Source organism: Centruroides sculpturatus, unplaced genomic scaffold (assembly GCF_000671375.1).
Source record: "Centruroides sculpturatus isolate CEXI.00-Female unplaced genomic scaffold, Cexi_2.0 scaffold342, whole genome shotgun sequence".
Taxonomy (NCBI): Eukaryota; Metazoa; Arthropoda; class Arachnida; order Scorpiones; family Buthidae; genus Centruroides; species Centruroides sculpturatus.
Genome location: NW_019384666.1, coordinates 664,941 through 687,089, shown reverse-complemented (window position 1 = coordinate 687,089; position 22,149 = coordinate 664,941). Strand labels below are relative to the sequence as shown.

Below are 22,149 nucleotides of genomic sequence, written 5' to 3'. Positions count from 1 at the left end.
ATTGGCTCATGTATTTAAGGATTCCTACAACATGAAATTCTTATAACGTGGAACGTATCTACGCAATAGAACGTATAGGGGGTCTACTGTATATATATACATATACAGTGGTATCTCAGGATACGAAATTAATCCGTTCCAAAACTGAGATCGTATCATGAAAATGTCATAAGGTGAATCATTTTTCCCCGTACGATTACATGTAAAACCAAATAATTTGTTCCAACACGAATAACACACTCAAATCAAAGCTAAGTAGTACATTGAAAAAAAAAAACTTTAGTAAGGAAAACACTGAAAAAATGCATTTTGTAGTTGTAAATGTATAAATAACCATAACAGAATAATAAGTGATAAGAAAAATGCACTTTACCTTTGAGGATAGACAACGGTGGAGGTGTAAACTAGTGGCGGAAGAGAGGGAGAAGGGAAATGATACTAAAACTTAACTCACATAACATGATGTAACAATAACTTAAAAATAACTTAGAAAACATAAAAAAAATTCTGTTGTTTTATATATATATATTTTTTACTTTTTATTCACTGCTTTTTGCTTTCTTTCCTTCACTTCCACCAGCGCTTTCACTGGATAGAGGTCGCTTGGTAAAATATCTATCCAAAGGCTTTGCCTAAATTTTAAAATGTTTCTAAAATGACTTAGGCAAATGTCATTACTCCAAGCAGCAATACGGCCAGTGTGAACCTTTTCGGGATATTTCTTTTCAATAAAATCAGTCACTTTCTGATAATACCTCGAGATTTCCTTTATCGAGCCAGATCCTTCCACGACGAAGCAAACAACACCGACCGAGACCGACGAACAGAAGTGAATAAAAAATGGAGTTGCTAACTAATATAACGTCGTATGGTGAGTTTTTGTTCGTATCGTGGAGCAAAAATATGTTCGAATTTCGTGTCGTATCCTGAAAATTTCGTATGCTGGGGCGTTCGTATCCTGAGGTACCACCGTAATTATTCGAAACCGTCTTTTTGGATCATGGATCACTTTGCATATTCGAATAATTAATCTTCTTAATAACTACTTTTAATTTGCTGTAAATTTTAAGGACTTATCAGACTACAGTTTTTAATTTACAGCAAATTAAAAATAATTATTAAGACGATTAATCAAAATATAAGACAAAAAGAAATATTAATAGATAGTCACTTGGCAAAGTGAACGCAATTAATTATCTTCTGAAACAATGGTAAGGAATACAACAGCTTTAACTCGGTCACTATCCCTTACCACCATTAGGATTCAAAACGTACGTTAGTTTAGTTTAGCAGGTAAGATATACGAAGCCTTTCTAATCGTATTTTATATAAAAAGTAAATATAGGCCTAAGAAAAGAAAAAAGACACAACGTCCTGTCATTTTTTTGTGCTTTAGGCGACAGTTTAATGCAGGAATGACCAACAATCTTATCATTTAGTTTTTATTGTTAATTATTAGTATAAGGTCAATTCTGGAATAATCTTTTTCCTCACCGCTGACAAAGGTAATGAATTTTTTCACGATAGAGTGACTGAGGAATACAAGTATAACATAACGTGTCTGGAATGCGCTTTATAAAAACATACTGCGTATTACAGGGCTATATTTGAAAAGTCAAAAGATGTTTAAATAATTTGACTGAAGACACTTATATATAGCAGCTAAAGTACTTTTGTTTATATAAAAGAAAGTTCTAAATATTATTTTGTGCTTATTCAGTTACCTACTATTAACTTTTTATCTTATTTTATGTAAATATATTAATTTAATGCAGTCAAAGGAGAGCCTTTTTACTAAAACTTTCAATTCAATGTAGCCTATATAAATGTTTTATTAAAACAGAAAATTAAATCGACTTAACCCCTTCGTGTGGGATATAAGGTCTGGCGCAAAGTATCGAAAAATGTTGCGAAATTTAAAAAATAATTACCGTCTGTCCATCGAAAGGCTGCATCGATATTGTAAGGTATCCCTCTCCATACGGACATGTCACGTGGGTAGTCGGATTCGACTTTACCTCGATCCTCGTCGAATCTCCAATAACGACGACCCGAAAAAAAATAAGTTTTCTTGTTATGACTCCAAACCATGGCAGCATCTATTTTTCGAATGTTTGCGGCCAACCCCAAATCGGTCAGAGGTCGAGGGTAACCGGGTTCGGGTTGATTGGCATCGAACAACCAATACTTATTCCCTGAAAAGACAGCACTCTGATTAGTAGGCAGTTAACGTGACAATGAAAAAAAGAAGTCGCGGTTCGAGTACCGGAAAAGAACACTATTTTGGAGTCCGTGGGGCGTTCGTAAACGGCATCTATCCTCTTTAGATTTTCGGGGAGGTTGTACCAGAATCGATCGATGCGCACCGGATAACCCCGTCGCACCTTGTGACGATGAAGCCTCCAGAAGTACTGAAACGGAAATCGAAGTGAAAGCCTAATTGGGTCTAAGGAAAATAAGGTAAAACGATTCCTTACCTTTCCCTTAAAGACGAACACTTCCCGTCTGATGACGGAAATGGCATCGAATGTGGTATTGCATCGATCCGGCACGCGATTGTTCTGCGACGATTCCGTAGAGCGAGACGAAACTGTCGAAGTTTGCATTTTAGGGGGTGCTTTAGTTGTGGTCTGTTTCCATTTCTTCCGAGACTTGGGACCTGTTCGAATTTCAAAATGGAGGACATTCGAAAATACCAATTTTTAGAATGGATATTTCTTACTCACCGTAAAGTTTTTCGATGCCGGAAACATCGTCTTGGGGCAATTTATAATCGTCTTTAATCTCCTGATAATAAGGAAACATTAAAGAACCTGGAACAGAAGAATGGGAGAGCCCCAAAGAATGTCCTAGTTCGTGAGCGGCCACAGCAAAAAAATTGACTTCTAAAATAGCAAAAAAAAAAGACAATGAGATTCGGATCGACGTTTCGATAACGAAGAGAAAGATCGACGCACCGTCACTTTCGGGATGGGGAATTTCTACCACCCACTTCTCGTCTGCGTCGAAATGAGCATCGCCCCCGATTCCGTCTCCCGGGAAGAATGCGTGAGCCAAAATGGAACCGTGTCCGTCGAAGGGGTATCCGTCTCCGTGAGATCCACGTGGGAAATCGATCACGATGTCCGCCTTCGAGGAGTTGACTTCGTGAAACACGAGGCTCGAAGCTTCGCTCCAGATCTCGAAAGCTCTGATCAATTGTTTACGAATGGTGCTCCCGTTCATGTTCTTCACCCCGCCCTGCAAACTACCGAAACACCAAGTGTAAATTGAAATTAATGCTCACGAATAGGACATTTTAAAAAATAAAATTTCGATATTTGCTTATTCTGTGCCTTAAAACGGGGTTGAAAATTCGATTTCGAGGTACTTCAAAGATTCCATTTGTGTAGGAGAGCGACCTTGAAACGGACCGATCGAGGTAATTTAATCTGTCACTTAAACAGAAAAAGCGAGTCGCTGACACTAGCAAAGTATCTCTTCTTTTTAGTCTCGGGGTAGAGAGAGAGAGAGTTTGTTAATCTGCCGTGTGACGAAAGAACACTCGCGACCTGTGTGTTACGCTTTGTGTTTAACACATGTGAAGCGAGAGAAGAGATCGCTTTGATCGCCCGATCAATTGCGTTCGATTACTCGATAGGACGTTTTTGAATCAGTTATACCATCGCTTCGATCGACTTTCGATCAAACAATCGCGGTTTCTGTCGCAACGACGACAACGCAATCGTCGAACATCGTAACTAAATTCTAAGTAAACCATCGGAGCGGCATCCCGCGGTGACGCCAACAAGTGAACGATTGTCTCGCGTGATGTCAAACACTACTCCCTTATGACAGTTCGAATTTTGGCGTCTTACGTAACCGTTACGCATTTTGTCGAACAGAACGAAAGCAAAAGTGATGTTTCTAACATTCCTAGAAGAGGACAACGTTCTCGTCGGGAGTCCCGTACCTTCCCAGAACGGACGACCGGGAGACCCGACCTTGCGTCGCCCTTGACGACGACGACGCGCGTGCCGTGTGTGGGTACCCAAAATCGTGCCAAAAACCCGCGACGGAGGTCGAGAGTCTCGCTCTGGTTTCGCAACGACGAAAGAATAGCGGCGACGACGACGCCCCCCATTATAAAACAAAAAAAAATTGAATTTTGGGATATCGACCCGACATTAAATGGTGCCAATGGTTTATTAATTCCTTTTGTTCTGTCTCCTTCAAATTTATTAAGTTCTTTCGAAGGACGTCACTCCGTAACAATCGATTATTATTTCAAAAAATTTCCGTCGACATTTTTATTTTTTCCAATGTTCTAAATGGCCAATTGCGTAAGAAGTCTTTCTAAAAACACGAACTTATTCGCCACTTAAGGTAAACGATATCTTTCATAAAATGCCCGTTCTAAAATGAACACAGCCATAAAAATAGGTATTTTAAAGTAGGTACCCTTAAAAGTAAGTACTCTAAAATAGGTTGTTCCAAACAAATATCTTAGAAAATATCAGATATTCTGGAAAAATATATTTACAAAAAGATGGGTTCTCTAAAGTAAATACCATTTTAAAAAATAGGTACTCTACAGGTGTCTGTCTACAGAAGATAGATACTCTGAAACAAATATTCCAATAAAAAATAAAAAGATTCTGAAATAGGTACAGTACCTACAAAATACTACCGGATAAGCGCTCTAAAATAAATACCTCACATGAATGGGCATTCAAGCAAATGGGAGCACCAATTTTCTCTCATTTATTCACGAGAATTGGGTGCTTTAAAAGAAGTACTTCACAAAAAAAACAAGTGTTCTAAAGTAGGTATCCTACAAAAGCAGAGGTACCACCGATAGGTCTTCTTTTAAAGATTCTACCAGAGTTTAAACTTCGTATCTACAGAGTATAGGGGAGTACGGAGATTTTCGGAAAGGAGTGAAGACGCAACGGATGTCGTCGATATTTCCGATCGACTTTGCTCACTCTCGGAGGTTGTGATGATGGATAATCCGCACCACAACCAGGGTGAGTGAGGAGAGTACGACCGGACACCTGCCTTCGGAGTCAAAACACCGACGCTCCTCACCCTCTACACACTTATAAAGTCACTTTCTTATCGCAGGAAACCGTCGACGGAATATCAAACCAGATTTTTTTTTAAACGTTTCCTTCAACAAAAATTCCTGGACAATTAATTCTCCTTAACGATTTCGAAAACGTTGGATGCGGGTGACGACTCTCTCTCGGTGACGCATTAATTAAGACGTTAAGATTGTCACAAAAACACCCGACTCGCGTTACACGGGGAGTTGAAATAATTTGGAAATAAAATGGAGGAGGAAGTAACTTATCGTTAACTGTGTAAAACAGGCGCCACGTTTACTTTTACTTCCTATTGTTAATGAGTAGCGATTACTAACTTCCTCCAAATTATATCCTGTTTAATCCGGAACGTATTAGATCCGTTTAATTACAGATAACAAAATGGCGTCGCTCTAAAAAAATCGCGATTTCGTTCGTACCTCCAAGTCAAATTGTTAGTGGCCCAAGCTTGACCTTGAATGGCGTATCTCTTGTTGCGATTCCAATTGCCGATCCCGTCCGATACTCCGCACCTCTTTCGGTTCAGTAGGGACAGAGTGGCATCGTCGATCACTCCCGTTTGAGGAACGTTACCGAACATTTGCATCCTCAATATCGCTTTCCTCAATTCGCTGTCGCTCCTCAATTCCGAAGCATCTTTCGAAGACGATAAGTAGCCAAATCGCGATAGAAAATCCTAAATTAAAAAAAATATATTAAGTAAACAGATGTTCAGAACTTCAAAGAAAATCATTTTATAAACAGGATACTGTGTTCTTTTTTTTTTTTCTTTTGAATCGGCCAAATGTTTAGTCTGATTTAATAATTGATATCTAATAAACTTGGTTATTTTCGATGGCGACCGGCGAATGCGATTTTATCGCTGTCGCGGATCGGCTTTGATCCGATTCAAAAAATCTTTTAACGTGCTTTTTAGATTCATAAACGTAATTGATGAAAACGCGCCTGACGGGAATATTAAGGAAAATTTTTATAATTTAAAAAGGTTTCGGATGGCAATCGCAACGGATGCGATTTTATCGCTCTCGCTAATCCGATTAAAAATTCACGCGTTTTTTCAGATCGCGTAATCGACTAAAATGCGAGCGATTGGAGTTTGAGAGAGAGAATTATTTGGAATTTTAAAAGGTTCTCGGTAATTTATGCTCTTTAAAGAGTGTTAAGTTCGAGAGGAGGATCGAATATCTCGCGATAAAAGAATTTTTATCCATTAGAAAGTTGACCCGTTGACCTCGTGAACTACTAAATGACCTACATTAAAAGACCGTGAGCGAATTAGGACGAAAGCGATGGCAACACTTTTCCCATTCTCGACGGAAAAATCGAAATAATCACCTTTTCTCGCGAGATTATTAAACGACAGCGATTTAACCTTTCACCTTTCGCATCGGTCGCGACTTCACTCGGCAAACGAGCGACGAGAGCGCCTTTATCGGCGAAAAAAGTTTCTAGCGAAAATTAAAAATAAACAAAACAAATTTTTATAAATGAAAAATGGACTTACCACGATTTGTTGGAGAGAATGATCGCGAGTGGCATTAGTAACAACGTAGACGACGAAAAACAGCAATAAGAAAGTGTTCCTGGTGTCTGCCATGTCCCGTTAAAGCGATCGAGTGGACTAAGTTTTCGACTCGCGACGTCAATGACGAGGGACGATCTCCCGCCACATTTTGTCTGTCCCGACGCCTACACACCTAAACTTAGTTATAAAAATGGGTTGGGTTATTTCTGTAGGGACGGTAGCTACAGTGTGTGACCGACAGACCAAGTAGGTCATAGCCGTGTTAAGGTTACGTTAAATCCTTTCTTTTTCTAATGACGTCATTAGAGAGGCTAACACTAGCTAAACAATTCTCGTTTGTGAACGGTTCGTGCACTCGATCGCTCTTGTTACTTCACTCTTATATCGCCCTTTGTTCTTGTCCAATCTGCCAGCGGTTTGTTGTTGATCCTTTGACGTCGATTCGTCGTCGTCGTCTTTATTTATAAATATTTAAATCTTTCCATTCCTTTAATTATTTTTCTAGTAAAATGTTACCCTTTCGTCTCGACGTAAAAATAAATTTCCGTTTCGCGTTTAGAAAATAAATTTGAATTTATTTCTAATTTTTACTTTTCTGAATTTCGTCGAAGTTAAGTGATTAGTGTCGCTCTACGGTCGAGTGCGTTAAATGTGATTAAGTGGCGACATCTGTTGTTGGTGGTAATAAAATTCAATTTCTTATGTTGATGAGATTTGAAAGTAAATGCTTTTGAAAGATTGGCATTCAAAACTAAACTATGAGGCCTTTTATGCTCTGCAGTTATGTCCAACCACGCATATAAACATATTAAAAAATGCATGTCTGAACTTTTTCACTTGACATAAAGATAATTCCTGCAAGACAAGAAGTTGCAGTTGATGCACATCCAGCCAAAAGTGATAAAAGATTTATTTACTAACAAAATAAACTTTATGTATGCAAATCATCAATTAACATTATCTAATAGTAAAATATGCTTCATAATTAATCATATTTTACTATTCTCCTCTCCAAGTGATTGAACGTGGCCTTAAAGAATAATTTATTCCTTAAACTTCTGCAAACTTTTGACCTGTAGGAATTAAGTTTTCCCCATTCCTTATCAATAAAGAATCTGTAATTATGCTAGAAAAACTTAATTCATCTTTAATTCTTTTAATGACTGAAAAATTATATTCTGGCAAATTTATATATAGAACAATCTTGCTTCGGATACAAATATACAGCTTTTTTGGATTAAATTTTTATATAATTAAAATTGACTTTAAAACAGCAACTATATTGACAAACGGTCTTAATTTAATAGAAATTCCTCGGATAGCTTTAATTTTTAATAAAAATAATTTGATAAATTAGTTTCTTTAGCTTAAGAAGATCACATTTACAAAACAGCATATATATATTAATTAATACTTCACAACCTTTGGCTTATGTTGTTACCGGGAAATGGCAACGGGTAACATTCTTAAATTTAAATTATACTCTGAAACTTGTATTGCCTCGTTTGACACAATTCTATAAACCCATTAAGTTTGAAAAACAGTTGTAGCATAAATTGTGAAAATTATATTAGGTGTAATTTTTGTCTCAGAATATAAAACATTGACTTGAATTTAAATTTGATAAGATTTAGGCTGTGTCTAAATGGCCTGGTGGGTCGGGCTCTGTGTTTATGGGATCACACTTCCTTAGACACATTTAGTTTCTGTATGCTTGATATATCGCAGCACAGAAAAATACTGCAGTGGCCACTACCACAGACAGAGTCCAATTTGAATCTGGCAGCACTGTTTTCAGGATATTGTAGGCCCTAAAAACTTTTCCAATAGGACCCTTTTCGTATGCTCTGCGACCAAGAGACCTCTTCCTCCTTTCCGTCATGTCTAACATGCATTTTAATTGTTTCACGTCGTCGTCGTCCTTCACCAATTCCTCGGGAGGATAATTTTCAAACAGTCGAAGTGACTCGTCGACTAGACTTTCTATGGGTAGGTCGTCCGGAAACTGCGAAAGTAAGCAGTGCACGGATGCCATGTCGCATTCTTGTTTCAAAATCTCATTTTTTCTGTATAGAACAATGGCGGCGGTTAGGTACATCGGCATCCAAGAATGACTACAAAGAAATAGATCAAACAACCGTACCACTTCGTCATATCTGTTCAACACGTGTCCAAACCATGTGATTAACCAACTCAATCCAAACATCACTCCCACTTCGGAATCTTCTAAAAATTTTCTAAGTTGAGGATTTTCTTTTCTGACGAGAACATATACGTAGCCCAGAATCTGCGTGGTGTTGTCCATCGTTTCGTCCATAAAAGCCCGGAGGTGACCTCCGGGACGACTTTCTACGGCAGAAGTTCCAGAATGACCGACAGACAGTCGTTCCAGGAGAATAAAGGACACTTCCTCGCCCAGCACCAGCAGGAACGTCACACAGATGTCGTGATATCCCTGGTAATAGTGCAACTCGGGGTGCTTTACCAAAATTCTCATGATGAGGGCAACTAGTTTGTCTTGCATCGCTAAACGTTGGTTTTCGGCTATACTGGGTGGAAATCTCTTGAGGGAACGATTCACATCCATGACAACTTGATTATAATAAGGATGACTTTCTGTCTCTTCCTGAGTGGGTTTGGGAGAAGTTTCGTAAAGACTAACACCTAATAATTTAGGCCAACATTTTCTTCTTAAATCATCGTCGATCAATCCCCATTTTCCTACAGCGGCCATTTTTAAGGCTTGAAAATCATCTTGTTTCAATGCTTTAGCAATCGCTGCTTTCTTTCTCTCTTTCTTGTAATGATCTATAACCGTTTCATTTTCATTTTTCACGTGATTTTCATTAATTTCTTGAACGAAATCGGGACAATCCGTGACCGAGTTGCACGAATCTTGTTTACTTAATTCCATTTTCCGCTCTTCTTCCATTATAGATTTGTCTTGCGGCAACGTCTATTACCTTACATTAACAATATTCACCGAGTGTAAAAGTAACTTTAACAACGTTTTACAATTAAACATAAATCAAAAGTACAGAACTTCCCTCTCCACATGACCGTCGGTGTCATCACTAGTGATAACGCCCCCTACTGGATGTCAATAAAACGACAAAAATTAAATTTATTTATTTATTTTTTTAAATTATATTTTATGCCAAATTTATTTTATTTTTAGAAAAATTTTACTGTTTTTTTTAAATTAAATATTTAATAAATGCATTCTTAAATTTTAAGGATAACTTTTACCGTGGGTTTTGTTTAATCCATAATTTAAATAACATTTACAGAAGTAGCGACACCTAATGACTGTAGTTTTTATTATTCATTATTAAATTAATTATTAATTATTTTAAGTTTCGAATAAGTATTTAAACTCTAGATTAATTAAAAATAGATTTTTGCATATTATAATATTTTAGAAATAAAACGTAATTTGAATGAAAATCGAACTACATTTGAATTTTGAAAGGATTTGTGGAAAGAATGGAACGTGCGTTACGGTCTGTAATATCCTTAACATTGCTACTGCTTCCCAATGGAAGCATTCAGATTAGTCATAACTTAAACTTTCTAAGAGATTATGAAATTACGAGAATTTCTTTTCATTTCCAAAAATACAATAGAACAAACACATCTGTGATAGAAACATTTGAAGTTTTGACCGTGAATTTCGAGGCTTTCCAAAAAATTTACCATCTTCGACTCTTCGAGGAAGAAACACTTTCCAGACATTTTGTAGAAGAAACAAAGAATTTTTCCACGTATCGAGGATTTGTGGAAAGAGAAAATCGTTCCGAAGTTATCGGATATTTTCGCCATAATATTTTCGTCGGACAAATTTACTTACCGGACGAAATTCTTTATTTGGAATCGGCCGCTCATTATTTAAATGATTCGAAGTACGAAGATTCGGTTCTGGTTTATAAAGAAAGTGACGTCGTCTATCGAGATGCGGACTCTAAGACAAGATTTCACGACTTCTACGCAAAAAGTAATAAGAATGATGTTAACATCGCTGAAAGTAATTTAAAGTAAGAGATTTCAATTTGTCTGATAAATTCTAAATGTTAGAGATTGGCATTCGCGCAATAATTTAAATATCGAAATTCCTCACTTGTTATAATAATTCATAAGTATTTCGTAAGATCAATACGAAGTTTTAAATTACCGTTTTGTTTGTCCTTATTTTTTCCGAAGAAATGAAATTTTAGATCCGCGTCACGTGATATAAGAGAAAAAATCGTTCGAACGATCAAGGTTACAACATTGTCGTGGTCCGGATTGTAATTAAGTGTTACGTGTACAGATACGTGAATATTTTAAAACTCTTTTTTATATGTATTAAAATTAAATTAGAAAATTGAGCGCGATGTTCACAGAATCTTTGCATAAAGTTGAACAATTTGTTTTCTCTTTAATAGACAAGTTAGAATTCCCTTTCTTCTACTATCATTCTGTTTTAGAACAGCATAAAAGATTAGAAAAATACGAATTCGAAAACGTTCCTGACCATGCCACTTGCAAATTTTCATATAGAAGTTTGAAAAAATATGTCGTTATTTTTCTTAATTAACACAAATTTAGAAAATGTCCGGCTTTATTACGATCAGATCTCTTCTACTAGGTTACCTTAGACCTATCTCAAATAAGTAATACAGTAGAGTCCCGAAAACTCGGCACTCGATAACCCTGCAGTCCTGATAACCACACCCTGGCAGGGCGAAAAAACCCCTAGTTAATTTTCATTATAGACAGCTTTATGCCTCTTAAAGTACTTTTCTGAGCTCTGTCTTATCAGGTAAATTACTGTACACTGTGTATTCATTAATTTTCAGTTTCATGTGGTAAAGGCTCTATGCCTTCATAAAGTACTGTATTTACTTTTCCTTTAAGGTTATTTGGGCAGTTTATTCTCTGTTGTATTCTCAAGCAAACAATACATACAAGTACAGTACAGTATTTTCTGAGGAAACACTCGTACTTATTCTTTTTTAACCCTATTCCCAATAACCCGGCATTTTCACAAACTCGGCCACCCTTCGGTCCATATTAGGCCGAGTTTTCGGGATTCTATTGTATCAACAATGAGCTAGAATTCATCTAGTGCAATTCTAAAATATTGTAAATCTGTTTTTTACTTTTTATTTATTTATTTTTTTTTTGTGGACGTTAAGAGAGCCTTTTAGTATGCCCTTTATAAGTTCGATTAGGCCTCAATGGAACGGCTGAACGGTGAGGAACGTGACCCGACGTATCCGGAATAACCCACAAAAATTTCCCGGGAGTTTTCCAGCCCGAAACTAATTTCGGGTCTTTCAGAGCGGTAGGCTGACATTGGCGAACCGACGTCAACTTATAATTTTGATTATAAATAACTGTTTATTTTTCAGGGACCGAAAATTTTGCTTAGTTCAATTAGTCTCCGATTACACCTTTTCCGAAAGTATGAATTTCGATGAAAATCTAATAAAAGCCGAAATGATTCATATGATGAAACAAGTGGACAACATTTTCAAACATACAGACTTTGATGAAGATGGAAAACCCGATGGTATTGGTATTTTTATAGCGGAAATCTTTATCAAGAGAAACTTACCAGAAAATATCTCTTTGGTCACCAACTCTCGGGAATTTCTACATTTTGCATCGTTAGATATTCAGATGTCTTGTTTATCTGTGTGGTTTTGCTACAGAAACTTTGAAGATCACGTAGCTTACTCTTACCATCCTCTCGAGAGCGCTAACGAAACTGGAGGAATATGTCAAATGCCCATCAAAGATGAGGAAACGGGAAAATGGCATAGCAAGAACATAGTTTACGTTACTTATATTCATTATGATCAGCGACTTCCCGCTCCTGTCGTCTTGGCGAAGTTGATTCACGAAATTGGACATTGTTTCGGTAGTCCAAATGATCCTCCAAACGATCCCGTGTGTAGTCCCGATGACGTTCACGAAGCATTCGGAAATTATATAATGCACGAGGAATTTGTCGATGGGATCCAAGCGAACAACCAAATATTCTCGTTGTGTAGTCGAAGAGCTATCCACAATTTCATGCTGAGAAAAGGTAATTAGTTCTATTTTTCACCGGGACGAATTGCTGATTTTATGTAATAGAATAAAAGTTCTTTTGTAGGGCGATGTTTAAATGTAAGTTTAAAATCGGTGTGTGGCGATGGTATCACCGAACAAGACGAAGAATGCGATTGTGGTTATAAAGAAATTTGTGACTTGATCGACGATTGTTGCGTGCCAGTGGATGGAAATTATTCAGACAAAGAATGTACGTTCAGGAGATCTTTATCAAAGCGATGCAGTCCTCACGAATCGGAATGCTGCAATACAGATTGCAAAGTGGTAGGACGGGAAGAACACGTGACATGTTTTCCGGAAAATCCCTGCAAGAAAGAATCTGTCTGTAATGGTAAATCTGAAACTTGTCCTCTTGCAGAATATAAAACTGATGGAAGTCCCTGTTTAGGAACGTTCCTGACGTGTCGTTCCGGGGAATGTTCTAGCAATCCCTGTCTGGATCATAATCTGACAATGTGCAATTGTTCTCCAGAAAGTGGCGAAGAGTGTCACGTTTGCTGTTTTAACGAATGGCATGTTTGTCAATCCGTATCTAAGTTTGGATTTCTTGCCCCGAATGGAAGACTATTTCTGAAATTCCCTAAAACTAAATGCGCCAAAGAGAAGGGAGAATGCAATAGGTGAGTAAATTCTTTGAAAATTAAATTTTATTGATTGATTTTCTTCAAAATTCATGAAATTTTACAGCAACGGAGCTTGCATGGTGACAGAGAATCCAGAAAAAATGTGGATCTCTTTGTATTGGCCTTACCTGGTATTATTCATAGTATCTTTTCCCGTAGCCTGTCTAATTCTTTTATATGTCATTAAGAAGAGACAAAGTACAACACCAAATTCAAACGCGATAACACCACAGACGTCGAATACGAACCCCAAGTTCAGCTATCAACCTTCCTATCTAAATGTAGAATCTAATCTAGATCAACAACACTCAACAGTGTTTGGTCGTCAGTTTTAATTAAACACGCGAAATGTAAATTTATTGTAGAAATTTATAAATAAAATTTGGTTTATTTTAAATCTTAAAGTGGAATTAAAAAGTCTCTTTACGATCGTGCCAGAGCTTCGTGTTTTCCAACTGCAGCTGTTGTGTTTCCCCGCAATGATGTCACTTCCTGGTTTCTTCATCCTCTACATGCATTCGTAAGCCAGGAAGTGACATCATCACACAGAAATAACACCACAGATTGTTGGCATATAACTTAACTCTGCTTTAGAAAACCTCACGACATGTCAGCTATAAATATAAAATATTTAAGTGTTAAAGACTTAATTTTAATAGTTTATAGTTATGAATCCTAGATTCATTCTTTAAGTATTGTTTAAATGAATGATTAGAACCTGAAGTAAGTATCGCTTTCAATCTTCATTTACGACGAAGTTTAATTAATTAATAAAATGCTGACCTCTCGATCAATTAAGGGTTGACGCGAATTACGTCACGAATTCTCCGAGTGACGTTTAACGAATGTCAAACTGTCAGAAAGGTTAATTGCTCTCGTTACAATTAACAGTGATAGGCTTTGTCTCATTCTTCTTTCAACGAATCTACAAATTCGTGTTGCAACTTATATTTTGCAATTTCAATCATTTTCACGAAATTGTTGCATCGTAATTTCGACATTTATAATAAAATAGCATTAACTTAATGTGATTAACGATTGCGAAAACGAAATTAAACGCTTTTCCCGAAACGATTGCAAAGTTACGTTCACGTAAACGTGATCTTTACATCATTAAAATTGACACGATGATGCTAAGATTGTTAATCAACTCTATTTATTTTCTCATAGATTTATTCAGAAATTACTACTTTGGGATACTCATTCCGAAGTAAATCGCTGAACAAACGGATTATTTAGCTAAAGATCTAATCCAAAATGAGTAAAAAGTGCTGATCATAGATCTATGGGGCAGTCCATAAACGTCACGCCTAATGGGGTATTTCAGAATGTGATACAATGTGACTTTTTTTAAAACTTTTTCCGCTCTGTGGGCATTAACAGGGCCTCTTTTAGCAAGTCCATTATGAGTTCGGCCACCCCCGAAAAATTCCTGGGGATTTTTCGACCCGTCCCGATTCGATACAGGGTCTCCCTGAGCGGTAGGCTGGTTGACCCTTTGATCCGGCCGTCACGCAATGTGCGTAGTGTGGAGGGGAAGGAAATTATCCTTACGACGTCACGTTTCACGTTTACCACTGATCAGTATCATAATGCTTTTTTTTAACATAATATGCCACATTTAAAATACATTTTAAAAATTTAGTTTGCGCACTTAAATTTATATAAAAACAATAAAAAATAGCAAAAATTAAATGTAGTATATCATACAGTTACTTTACTATGTCTGATAACACATAATTTGTTACGTGCAATTTCTGTGACTATAATAGTGTAGACTTCTCACTATTGTATTCACATCTCAAATTGTATTTGTTATGTTACAAATGATTATCATTTCAGGCTTTTACAAGTCTGAAGACAAAAGAATATTAGAATAAGTAATGTAATGAAATTGTTGTGTTGTTGCTATGAAGATATAAAAGCAGATCGTCTTTATTTCTAAAATCAGTTATGTAATGTTATGTAAAATCAGTCTAATGTAATGTTACTTTTATGTAGTGGTTTGTTTTGATAAAAGTGTGAATAAATCATTTTATGTTAATAAATCCGTTACATAATTGATGCAGATATTTACGTGGTAATAATGCAAAGGCTTTGAAAGATTCACGTCATTTGTGAAGAGGTTTATCATAATGCGAGTTAAAATTGTGGGATTTTAGTACGACATCATTTATGGATGATCGAATTCAAGAAAATGAGTAATTTGGAGTATTCATTTCTGAATAAATCTATGAGAAAATGGAGATCATTTAATTTTAAAATAAGCAACAAATTCAGAATAATAGATCCATTTAGGAAATGAGTAATTTTGAGTGCTCATTCTAAATATCTCTATAACTATTTTTTTTATTTTTCCTCATTTTGATCCAGTTAAATAATTCAATTGACAATCAAATCATAATAAACAACCAATAAGAAACTTCAATCGATTTAGCGTTTTTTAGAAAGTAACGAACCAAAATTGACATTGATTTAGTCGACTACGGAATATTTCCTCATGCCCAATGACTGTCGACTTTTTGTATTATCTCAAAAATTACTACATCGTGAATATTCCAAATTTTACATAGTTTAAGTTTAGTTTTTCTCATAACGATCGTAACGCAATGTCTACTGTTGCTAATAACGAATCCTGTAAGTTTTTAAACTATTTATAACTGGCTGTTTTAGGTTATGTGAAATTCTAGGCAAGCGTAGACTAGCTAAATCCTTTATACATTTCGCATTGTACGATAATGCATATTGTTCGAGATCTCGTGCTGAATCAAAGTTGGATGGACACGTCGACGAGGATGGGCTTTAGACTTGTAGCCTTAAGCTGTAATATGTAAGAGGTCCTTTCATCAAACATGGATAAATTTAAAAGTAACAAGGTCCGTAAGTGCAACTTGTTGAGCTTGATGTGTTCATCCGGCCTGGCGTACATGTATATCTTTCGAGCGTATACGAAGCCCCTAAAAGCTTAAGGTCCTTGATATAAGCTTAGATTTCCTATACCTAAAACAGCCAAAATGTATAATAAATTAATTTACTCGATTTTTTTTTTCGCATCACGCGTCATATGAAATTTAAGCAATTTTTGCAAATTTCACGTGTCAAACACGCTACAGAATTTCTATATTCTTTTTGTTAAATGAATTTCTTTTACAGCGTGTAACGAATATATATTATCAATTTTCTCATAAATAAATCACTAAAAACATCTTATGATAATAAATATTTCGTGTACTTCGGACTCATTTTTATAAATATTCCGCATTATTTTTTTAAAATAATCATTTCGATAGTTGCTCTTAAGAGATGGAGAATCCCCAGAAAATAGGTAAAAATTTTAATCTTAAGATCTTTTCTCACTAATAATATTTGAGCCTGATCTTAGATTCGGTTATTTCATCTCTCTATCGAATATTTTGTATTGTTTTCCTTCTTTGTAACGGGCTTATAGTGTTTCTGTAATTACGGTTCGTGTTTAAAATAGTCCTCGATGATTATAATCTGTAAAATAGTTGTAATGTATGGAATAGTTACTGTTTTTCTCATAACGATCGTAACGTAATGTCTACTATTGCTACTAACGAATTCTGCAAGTTTTTATAGTAAAATCTGCATTTATAACTGGCTGTTTCAAGTTATGTTTTAGTTAGCTAAATCTTTCCTTTAAAATAAGTAAAAAATGCTAATCATAGATCTATGGGGCTGTCCTTAAATGTCACTCCTCATGGGGAAAGGGAAATGTATGTCGTAATTAACTTATTAATAAGTTAGTTATGTTAGTTAATAATATAATTAACTTATAGAATACCTGTAGAGAAACTAGCTTAACTTGTACAATAGCTACAGCTTTAAAATAATGATCTAAGAAATAATATAGCCTTATAATGGTTCGCAATCTGTTTGAGTTAGTGAAACACCAACGAGCCAGACAAACAATATTAAAAAGTAGAGAAATAATTAGATTTTTTGAATTATTTTTTTGAAATTTTGTGAGACCCTTATGAGATGTTCGCCACATACCAGTTGAGATCCTCTTAGTCTATGAAGAGAAGAATGTAGAATAGACGTAGTCTAAAAAAATAAATCTATGTTTTAAGGTCAGTCGATGATTACGTAGGCCTAATGGTTTTAAATAGATAAGATAAGGCCTGAGTAGTGATAAATGTGGCCTAGCACTTTCGAAAAACAATAAAAATATGATGATTAGGCTTTAAATCAATAGAGAGTTCGATTTTTTACATTAGAACAATAAATTAGAACATTTATCGCGAAGTCTAAATTTTTGTATCGTATTTTTTACATAGAAGTTCAAATTTCGGAGCCTTTTGTGTCCGAGACCCTCTCCACTGACCCTTTCTATGGCTAATTAAATTTAATGAAAAATCGAACGTATATACAGAAAATGAAAATACATAATAATGAATTTATATACAAGATAATATTTTGACTTTGCTCGATATTATCAGTTTACTTTTCCACGGTTTATAGAGGATATTAATATTATCGATCAAAAGATATATAAGTGAATAGATATACGTAAAAATTATCTCCTATCTATCGATAAATTCACATAGTTACTTCTATTAAAACTTATAAAAATTATTATTATTATTATTATTATTTTATTATTAGCTAGCGAACAGGAATTTAAAATGGCGATAGCCATTAAGCCGTTAATAGAAGAAGACGAAGACATAAAAGATTTAACGGACGTTATAGGCCATTATGGAAAATGGCAGAAAATCATTTTTGCATTCATGTTCTTCATCGGTTTCCCGGCAGCATGGAACAATTTAGTTTTAACATTTATTGCTCCAGATATTGATCATTGGTGCGCTAGAATACCCGCATATAAGAACATGAGTGTCGAGGATTGGAAAAATTGGACCATCCCCGTTGTGGGTAAGAATGGAAATCGTCCCGAATACGACGAATGTCGACATTACAAATGGATGACAAATTCGTCTGCTATTGTTTACGTCGATCACAATCGTACCGTCCCTTGTAGTTCTTGGGAATACGATCATTCTTTTTATTCTCGTACTATTGTGGAAAAGGTAAGTAAAACCATTAAATTTAACCTATTAGCCGATATATTTTGATCTGTATTCTATGTAATTTTAGTGGAACTTAGTCTGTGACAAATCCTGGTTAATATCTATGAGTCAATCTGTATACATGGCTGGAATTTTATTAGCAAGTTTACTATTAGGTCATATATCTGACAGGTGAAGAATTTTTTTATAGAGCAGTTAAATGTTTATTTTTTAATAAATAAATTTAAAAAATTCTTTCTTTAATTAAAGATTCGGACGACGACCCGTTCTTTTAATTTCATTCGTTTCAACATTTTGTTCTGGTATTATTTGCGCATTTTCACCGTCCTACATTGTCTTTACGGTTATGAGATTTATCATAGGATGTGGAAAATCAGGTCTTTTTGATACTTGTTTTGTTCATTGTAAGTATCGATTTTTTAAGTATCAAAAAAGTTCATTTTTATTAATAAAATTGTGTCATATTTTATACAAATTCTATTATATTACAATATATTATAAAGGAATTAATCAAACAATTTATGCGATGATTGGAGGATTTTAAAAACTGGCGTATGGTAATTGGTCGGTTTAAAAAATTTATGTGAGCTGATTGACAGAAATGTTTCAAATTTCCTCCAATCAACACATGCCAGTTTTCAAGATGACCAATTATCGTAAGGAAATTTTTTAAATCTTCCAATCATTGCGTGCCAGTTTTTAAAATATCGTAATTACTTGTAAAAAGTAGCAACCAAAAAAACTTTATTAAGAAAACTTATTCTAATTAAATATTAAGTAATGGAATCAGTCGGACCAGAATATCGCTCCGTTATTGGTATAGCCATTGAATTTGGATGGGCAACAGGATACATAATGCTACCGGGCATCGTATGGTTAATTAGAGATTGGTTTTACATTCAGCTAGCCATTACCATTCCAATTATACTCCTGGGTACGATGTGGTGGTGAGGACATTTGATAACTATTTCAGTGTGATTTTTCTGCCAATGCCGAATATAACAATATAATAATATAAAACAGGTTTTTGCCGGAATCTCCCAGATGGCTATTAAGTCACGGAAAGCTGAAAGAAGCGGTTGAAGTCATGGAGAAAGCTGCAAGTATTAACGAAGTTTCAGTCTCTGATATTGATACGTGTATCAATAAACTTGCCACGAATATTGGAGTTGAAGTAAGAATTTTGATTTATTTTTATTTTAGTACCGCATTTTATAATTACGTTTATGTTTTGAATCATGTAAATTGTAAATTTACGTTTAACTTTCAGAGTGAAGAAGTTGTAAAACATAAAACTGTCTTAGATTTGTTTAGAACAGCTAATATAAGATGGAAAGCTCTTATTCTCTGCTTAAATTGGTAATTACTGTAATTATGTTTATTACTTCCATAGGAATGACCAAAATTTTAGCAGTGAGTGGCTCCAGTGTCACGATCTCATGTCGACTTCTAAACAAATTAATATTCAGATTCCGGGATAGAATTTTTGTAATGGATGGTTCCGATTCTAATTCCTGAATGCTAATCCCTTAAAAAATCTTAAATAGAGATGGTTGGATAGCTGAAGCAGCAAAGGAAATATTCTACTGTGGAGGACAAAATTCGAGTCCGGGTCTTCTCAGAAATATTCATAAATAAATTGTTCCGAATATTTCGAATCTCACCACCTAACTTCTCCCATTTTGATTCTAGTCGGGAAAAACTGATTCTCTTGGTGTTCGCAGAACAGAAAAAGGGTCGTTTTACATCTCAATCATGATTTATAAACTTCCTTAAATAAAAAATTTCACCGCATGTATTTTTTTTATAAATCAAGTCGCCGAATAAGGAGCTATTATCATCAGGGCTGTTTCTTTAAATTAAAGGAATTATAAAAATTTAGAACAATTATATCTATTTATATATAGAACAACTTTTACTCTTTTCATGAGACACTAACAGGGCTTTTTTTATCAACCCCTCAGGGTTGCATTAAGCATTAGCATGCTTGGCGACATTCATGATAAATCGTAGATTTTATTAATATAATGGACTCTTCGGTGCATATTGGATCATTCCCTGGTCATGCCTATGATCATTTCATTTTTTAAATTACTTTAAGTTTTTAAGTAAGCCTTAAGGATAAAATTTTAATGTTAAATTATAATTTTTGCAGGTTTGTTGTATCTTTTGTATTTTATGGTATTTCGCTCCATACTAATAGTCTTGGAGGAAACACATTTTTAAATTTTTTTATATCAGGAATTGTAGAATTTCCTGCATATTTTGCTTGCATTTTCATCGTTAAATATTTAGGAAGGAGACTACCATTAACTATATCTATGGTTGGTGGAGGATTAGCATGTATCTTAACCATCCCCATTCCGGATAGTGAGTAACATTTAAAAATTTACAGAAAATTTAAAACTTGTACTTTAATTTATTTTTTAATTTATAATGAACATAAGGTTTATTATGGCTACGTATACTATTCGCCATGGTGGGAAAATTATGCGTTACGGCCGCATATGCCATTATTTATATTTATACTACCGAAGTATATCCTACAGTTGTAAGAAACATAGGTTTGAGTTCTGGCTCCTTCTGCGCTGGCATGGGATCTGTTCTAGCTCCATTTGTTAAAGAAATAGTAAGTAAATTACCATAATTTTCTGATGTAAATCAATTTTTACGGATTCATATTAATCAAATTTCACGTTTATAGGGAGAATACACGAGTCCCATCGTCCCCATGGCTCTGTTTGGTGGATTATCAATGGTAGCGGGTCTACTAATTTTACGACTTTCAGAGACTAACAATAGAACTTTACACGATGTAATCGATCAAAATGATAGGTTGGTGATTGCAGGAACTTCTAGATGACTCCATTTATATTAAGTTTTGTTTCTTTTCTTATTTGTAATATTCACAAATAAAAGACATTTTTAAGTCTTGTTTTTTATTTTGAAAACAAATGCATGTGTTATTTAATATATTCTCAAATTTTTATGTGAGCCATTTCTCCTATTTGTATAAAGTATCTTTATTTAAACTGATATTTGGGCACCAAGAAGCCCTTCTATTCCTTTCACATCATAATAGTTCGGTCAAGCCAACAACCAGTCAGGCAGTCAGATGGTGAAAGACCTACCTATCCGAAATGAACCTTCCACAGAAAAATTTTTGGCTTGAATATATTATATTATATCCAGACCCAAAATGGGGGCAGCCTTCCGCTTCTGGGAACCTGGAGCCATATTCTGGTCACTGTCTCTGGTCTCTGGTCTCTCGCAAGCCGGTCGCTGATTGGCTAATCCGAATGATTAGCCAATTGGCGACCGGCTTGCGAGAAACGAGACGAGAGACAGTGACCAGAATATGGCCCCTGGAATCGAATGCGGCGGTGAAAAAATCCCAGAAATTTTTCTGTAGATAGTTCATTTACGTGGGTCCTTCACCATCTGACTGCCCGATTGTTAGCCTGACCAAACCAATAATGGGCTTGAAAAAAGCCATCTTAGTGCTCAAAGAATAGAAAGTAAAAGATGTCCAAATTTTGTCGTTACATCGTTACAGTATAGTTATTTAATTCTTCTAATTTCACTAACTTAATTATGCTTCTCATACTTTGTACGTATACACAAGTCAAACGATTGCAATTTGTAAGTTAAATAAAAAAATTCAATACGTGGACATGTGAAAGAGATTTCCGCAATATTACTAATAAATTGGATATTGAACTATATGCTATATTTATTTGTATTTTACTTTCATTGTTCTA

At 35.2% G+C, this 22,149-nt stretch overlaps 4 protein-coding genes across 10 annotated transcripts; 2 read left to right on the top strand and 2 right to left on the bottom strand.

Annotated features, from left to right (window-relative positions):
* Positions 1 to 919: 919 nt before the first annotated feature.
* On the bottom strand, positions 920 to 10,598 carry LOC111626655 (matrix metalloproteinase-2-like). 2 transcript variants are annotated; one of them, XM_023370113.1, is made up of 7 exons: positions 10,463 to 10,598; positions 5,507 to 5,763; positions 2,958 to 3,247; positions 2,727 to 2,885; positions 2,478 to 2,659; positions 2,267 to 2,411; positions 920 to 2,195 (listed from the first exon to the last, which is right to left on the bottom strand). In XM_023370113.1, the coding sequence occupies exons 2-7, from the start codon at positions 5,671 to 5,673 to the stop codon at positions 1,858 to 1,860; spliced, it is 1,281 nt and encodes a 426-aa protein (XP_023225881.1). In that variant the 5' UTR covers positions 5,674 to 5,763; positions 10,463 to 10,598; the 3' UTR covers positions 920 to 1,857. The 2 variants fall into 2 exon arrangements, with proteins under 2 accessions (XP_023225881.1, XP_023225880.1); XM_023370112.1 differs by lacking the exon at positions 10,463 to 10,598 and adding an exon at positions 6,592 to 6,979.
* On the bottom strand, positions 7,799 to 9,910 carry LOC111626656 (TBC1 domain family member 20-like). Its single transcript, XM_023370114.1, has one exon. It carries the CDS (start codon positions 9,542 to 9,544, stop codon positions 8,312 to 8,314), a length of 1,233 nt encoding a protein of 410 aa, XP_023225882.1. The 5' UTR covers positions 9,545 to 9,910; the 3' UTR covers positions 7,799 to 8,311.
* Positions 9,998 to 13,741, top strand: LOC111626652 (disintegrin and metalloproteinase domain-containing protein 10-like). Of its 2 annotated transcripts, none has more exons than XM_023370106.1 (4): positions 9,998 to 10,646; positions 12,006 to 12,685; positions 12,755 to 12,975; positions 13,070 to 13,247. In XM_023370106.1, exons 1-4 carry the CDS (start codon positions 10,099 to 10,101, stop codon positions 13,097 to 13,099), a joined length of 1,479 nt encoding a protein of 492 aa, XP_023225874.1. In that variant the 5' UTR covers positions 9,998 to 10,098; the 3' UTR covers positions 13,100 to 13,247. The 2 variants fall into 2 exon arrangements, with proteins under 2 accessions (XP_023225874.1, XP_023225873.1); XM_023370105.1 differs by adding an exon at positions 13,399 to 13,741 and having other exon boundaries at positions 10,000 to 10,646; positions 12,755 to 13,331.
* Positions 13,742 to 13,865: 124 nt separating this feature from the next.
* LOC111626653 (organic cation transporter protein-like) lies at positions 13,866 to 21,301 on the top strand. 5 transcript variants are annotated; one of them, XM_023370111.1, is made up of 10 exons: positions 13,866 to 14,057; positions 18,150 to 18,388; positions 18,456 to 18,559; positions 18,638 to 18,792; positions 19,167 to 19,335; positions 19,412 to 19,562; positions 19,659 to 19,747; positions 20,544 to 20,758; positions 20,836 to 21,017; positions 21,093 to 21,301. In XM_023370111.1, the coding sequence occupies exons 2-10, from the start codon at positions 18,191 to 18,193 to the stop codon at positions 21,249 to 21,251; spliced, it is 1,422 nt and encodes a 473-aa protein (XP_023225879.1). In that variant the 5' UTR covers positions 13,866 to 14,057; positions 18,150 to 18,190; the 3' UTR covers positions 21,252 to 21,301. The 5 variants fall into 5 exon arrangements, with proteins under 5 accessions (XP_023225879.1, XP_023225877.1, XP_023225878.1 ...); XM_023370109.1 differs by having other exon boundaries at positions 17,964 to 18,388; XM_023370110.1 differs by lacking the exon at positions 13,866 to 14,057 and adding an exon at positions 14,074 to 15,971.
* The last annotated feature ends 848 nt before the right edge of the window (positions 21,302 to 22,149 follow it).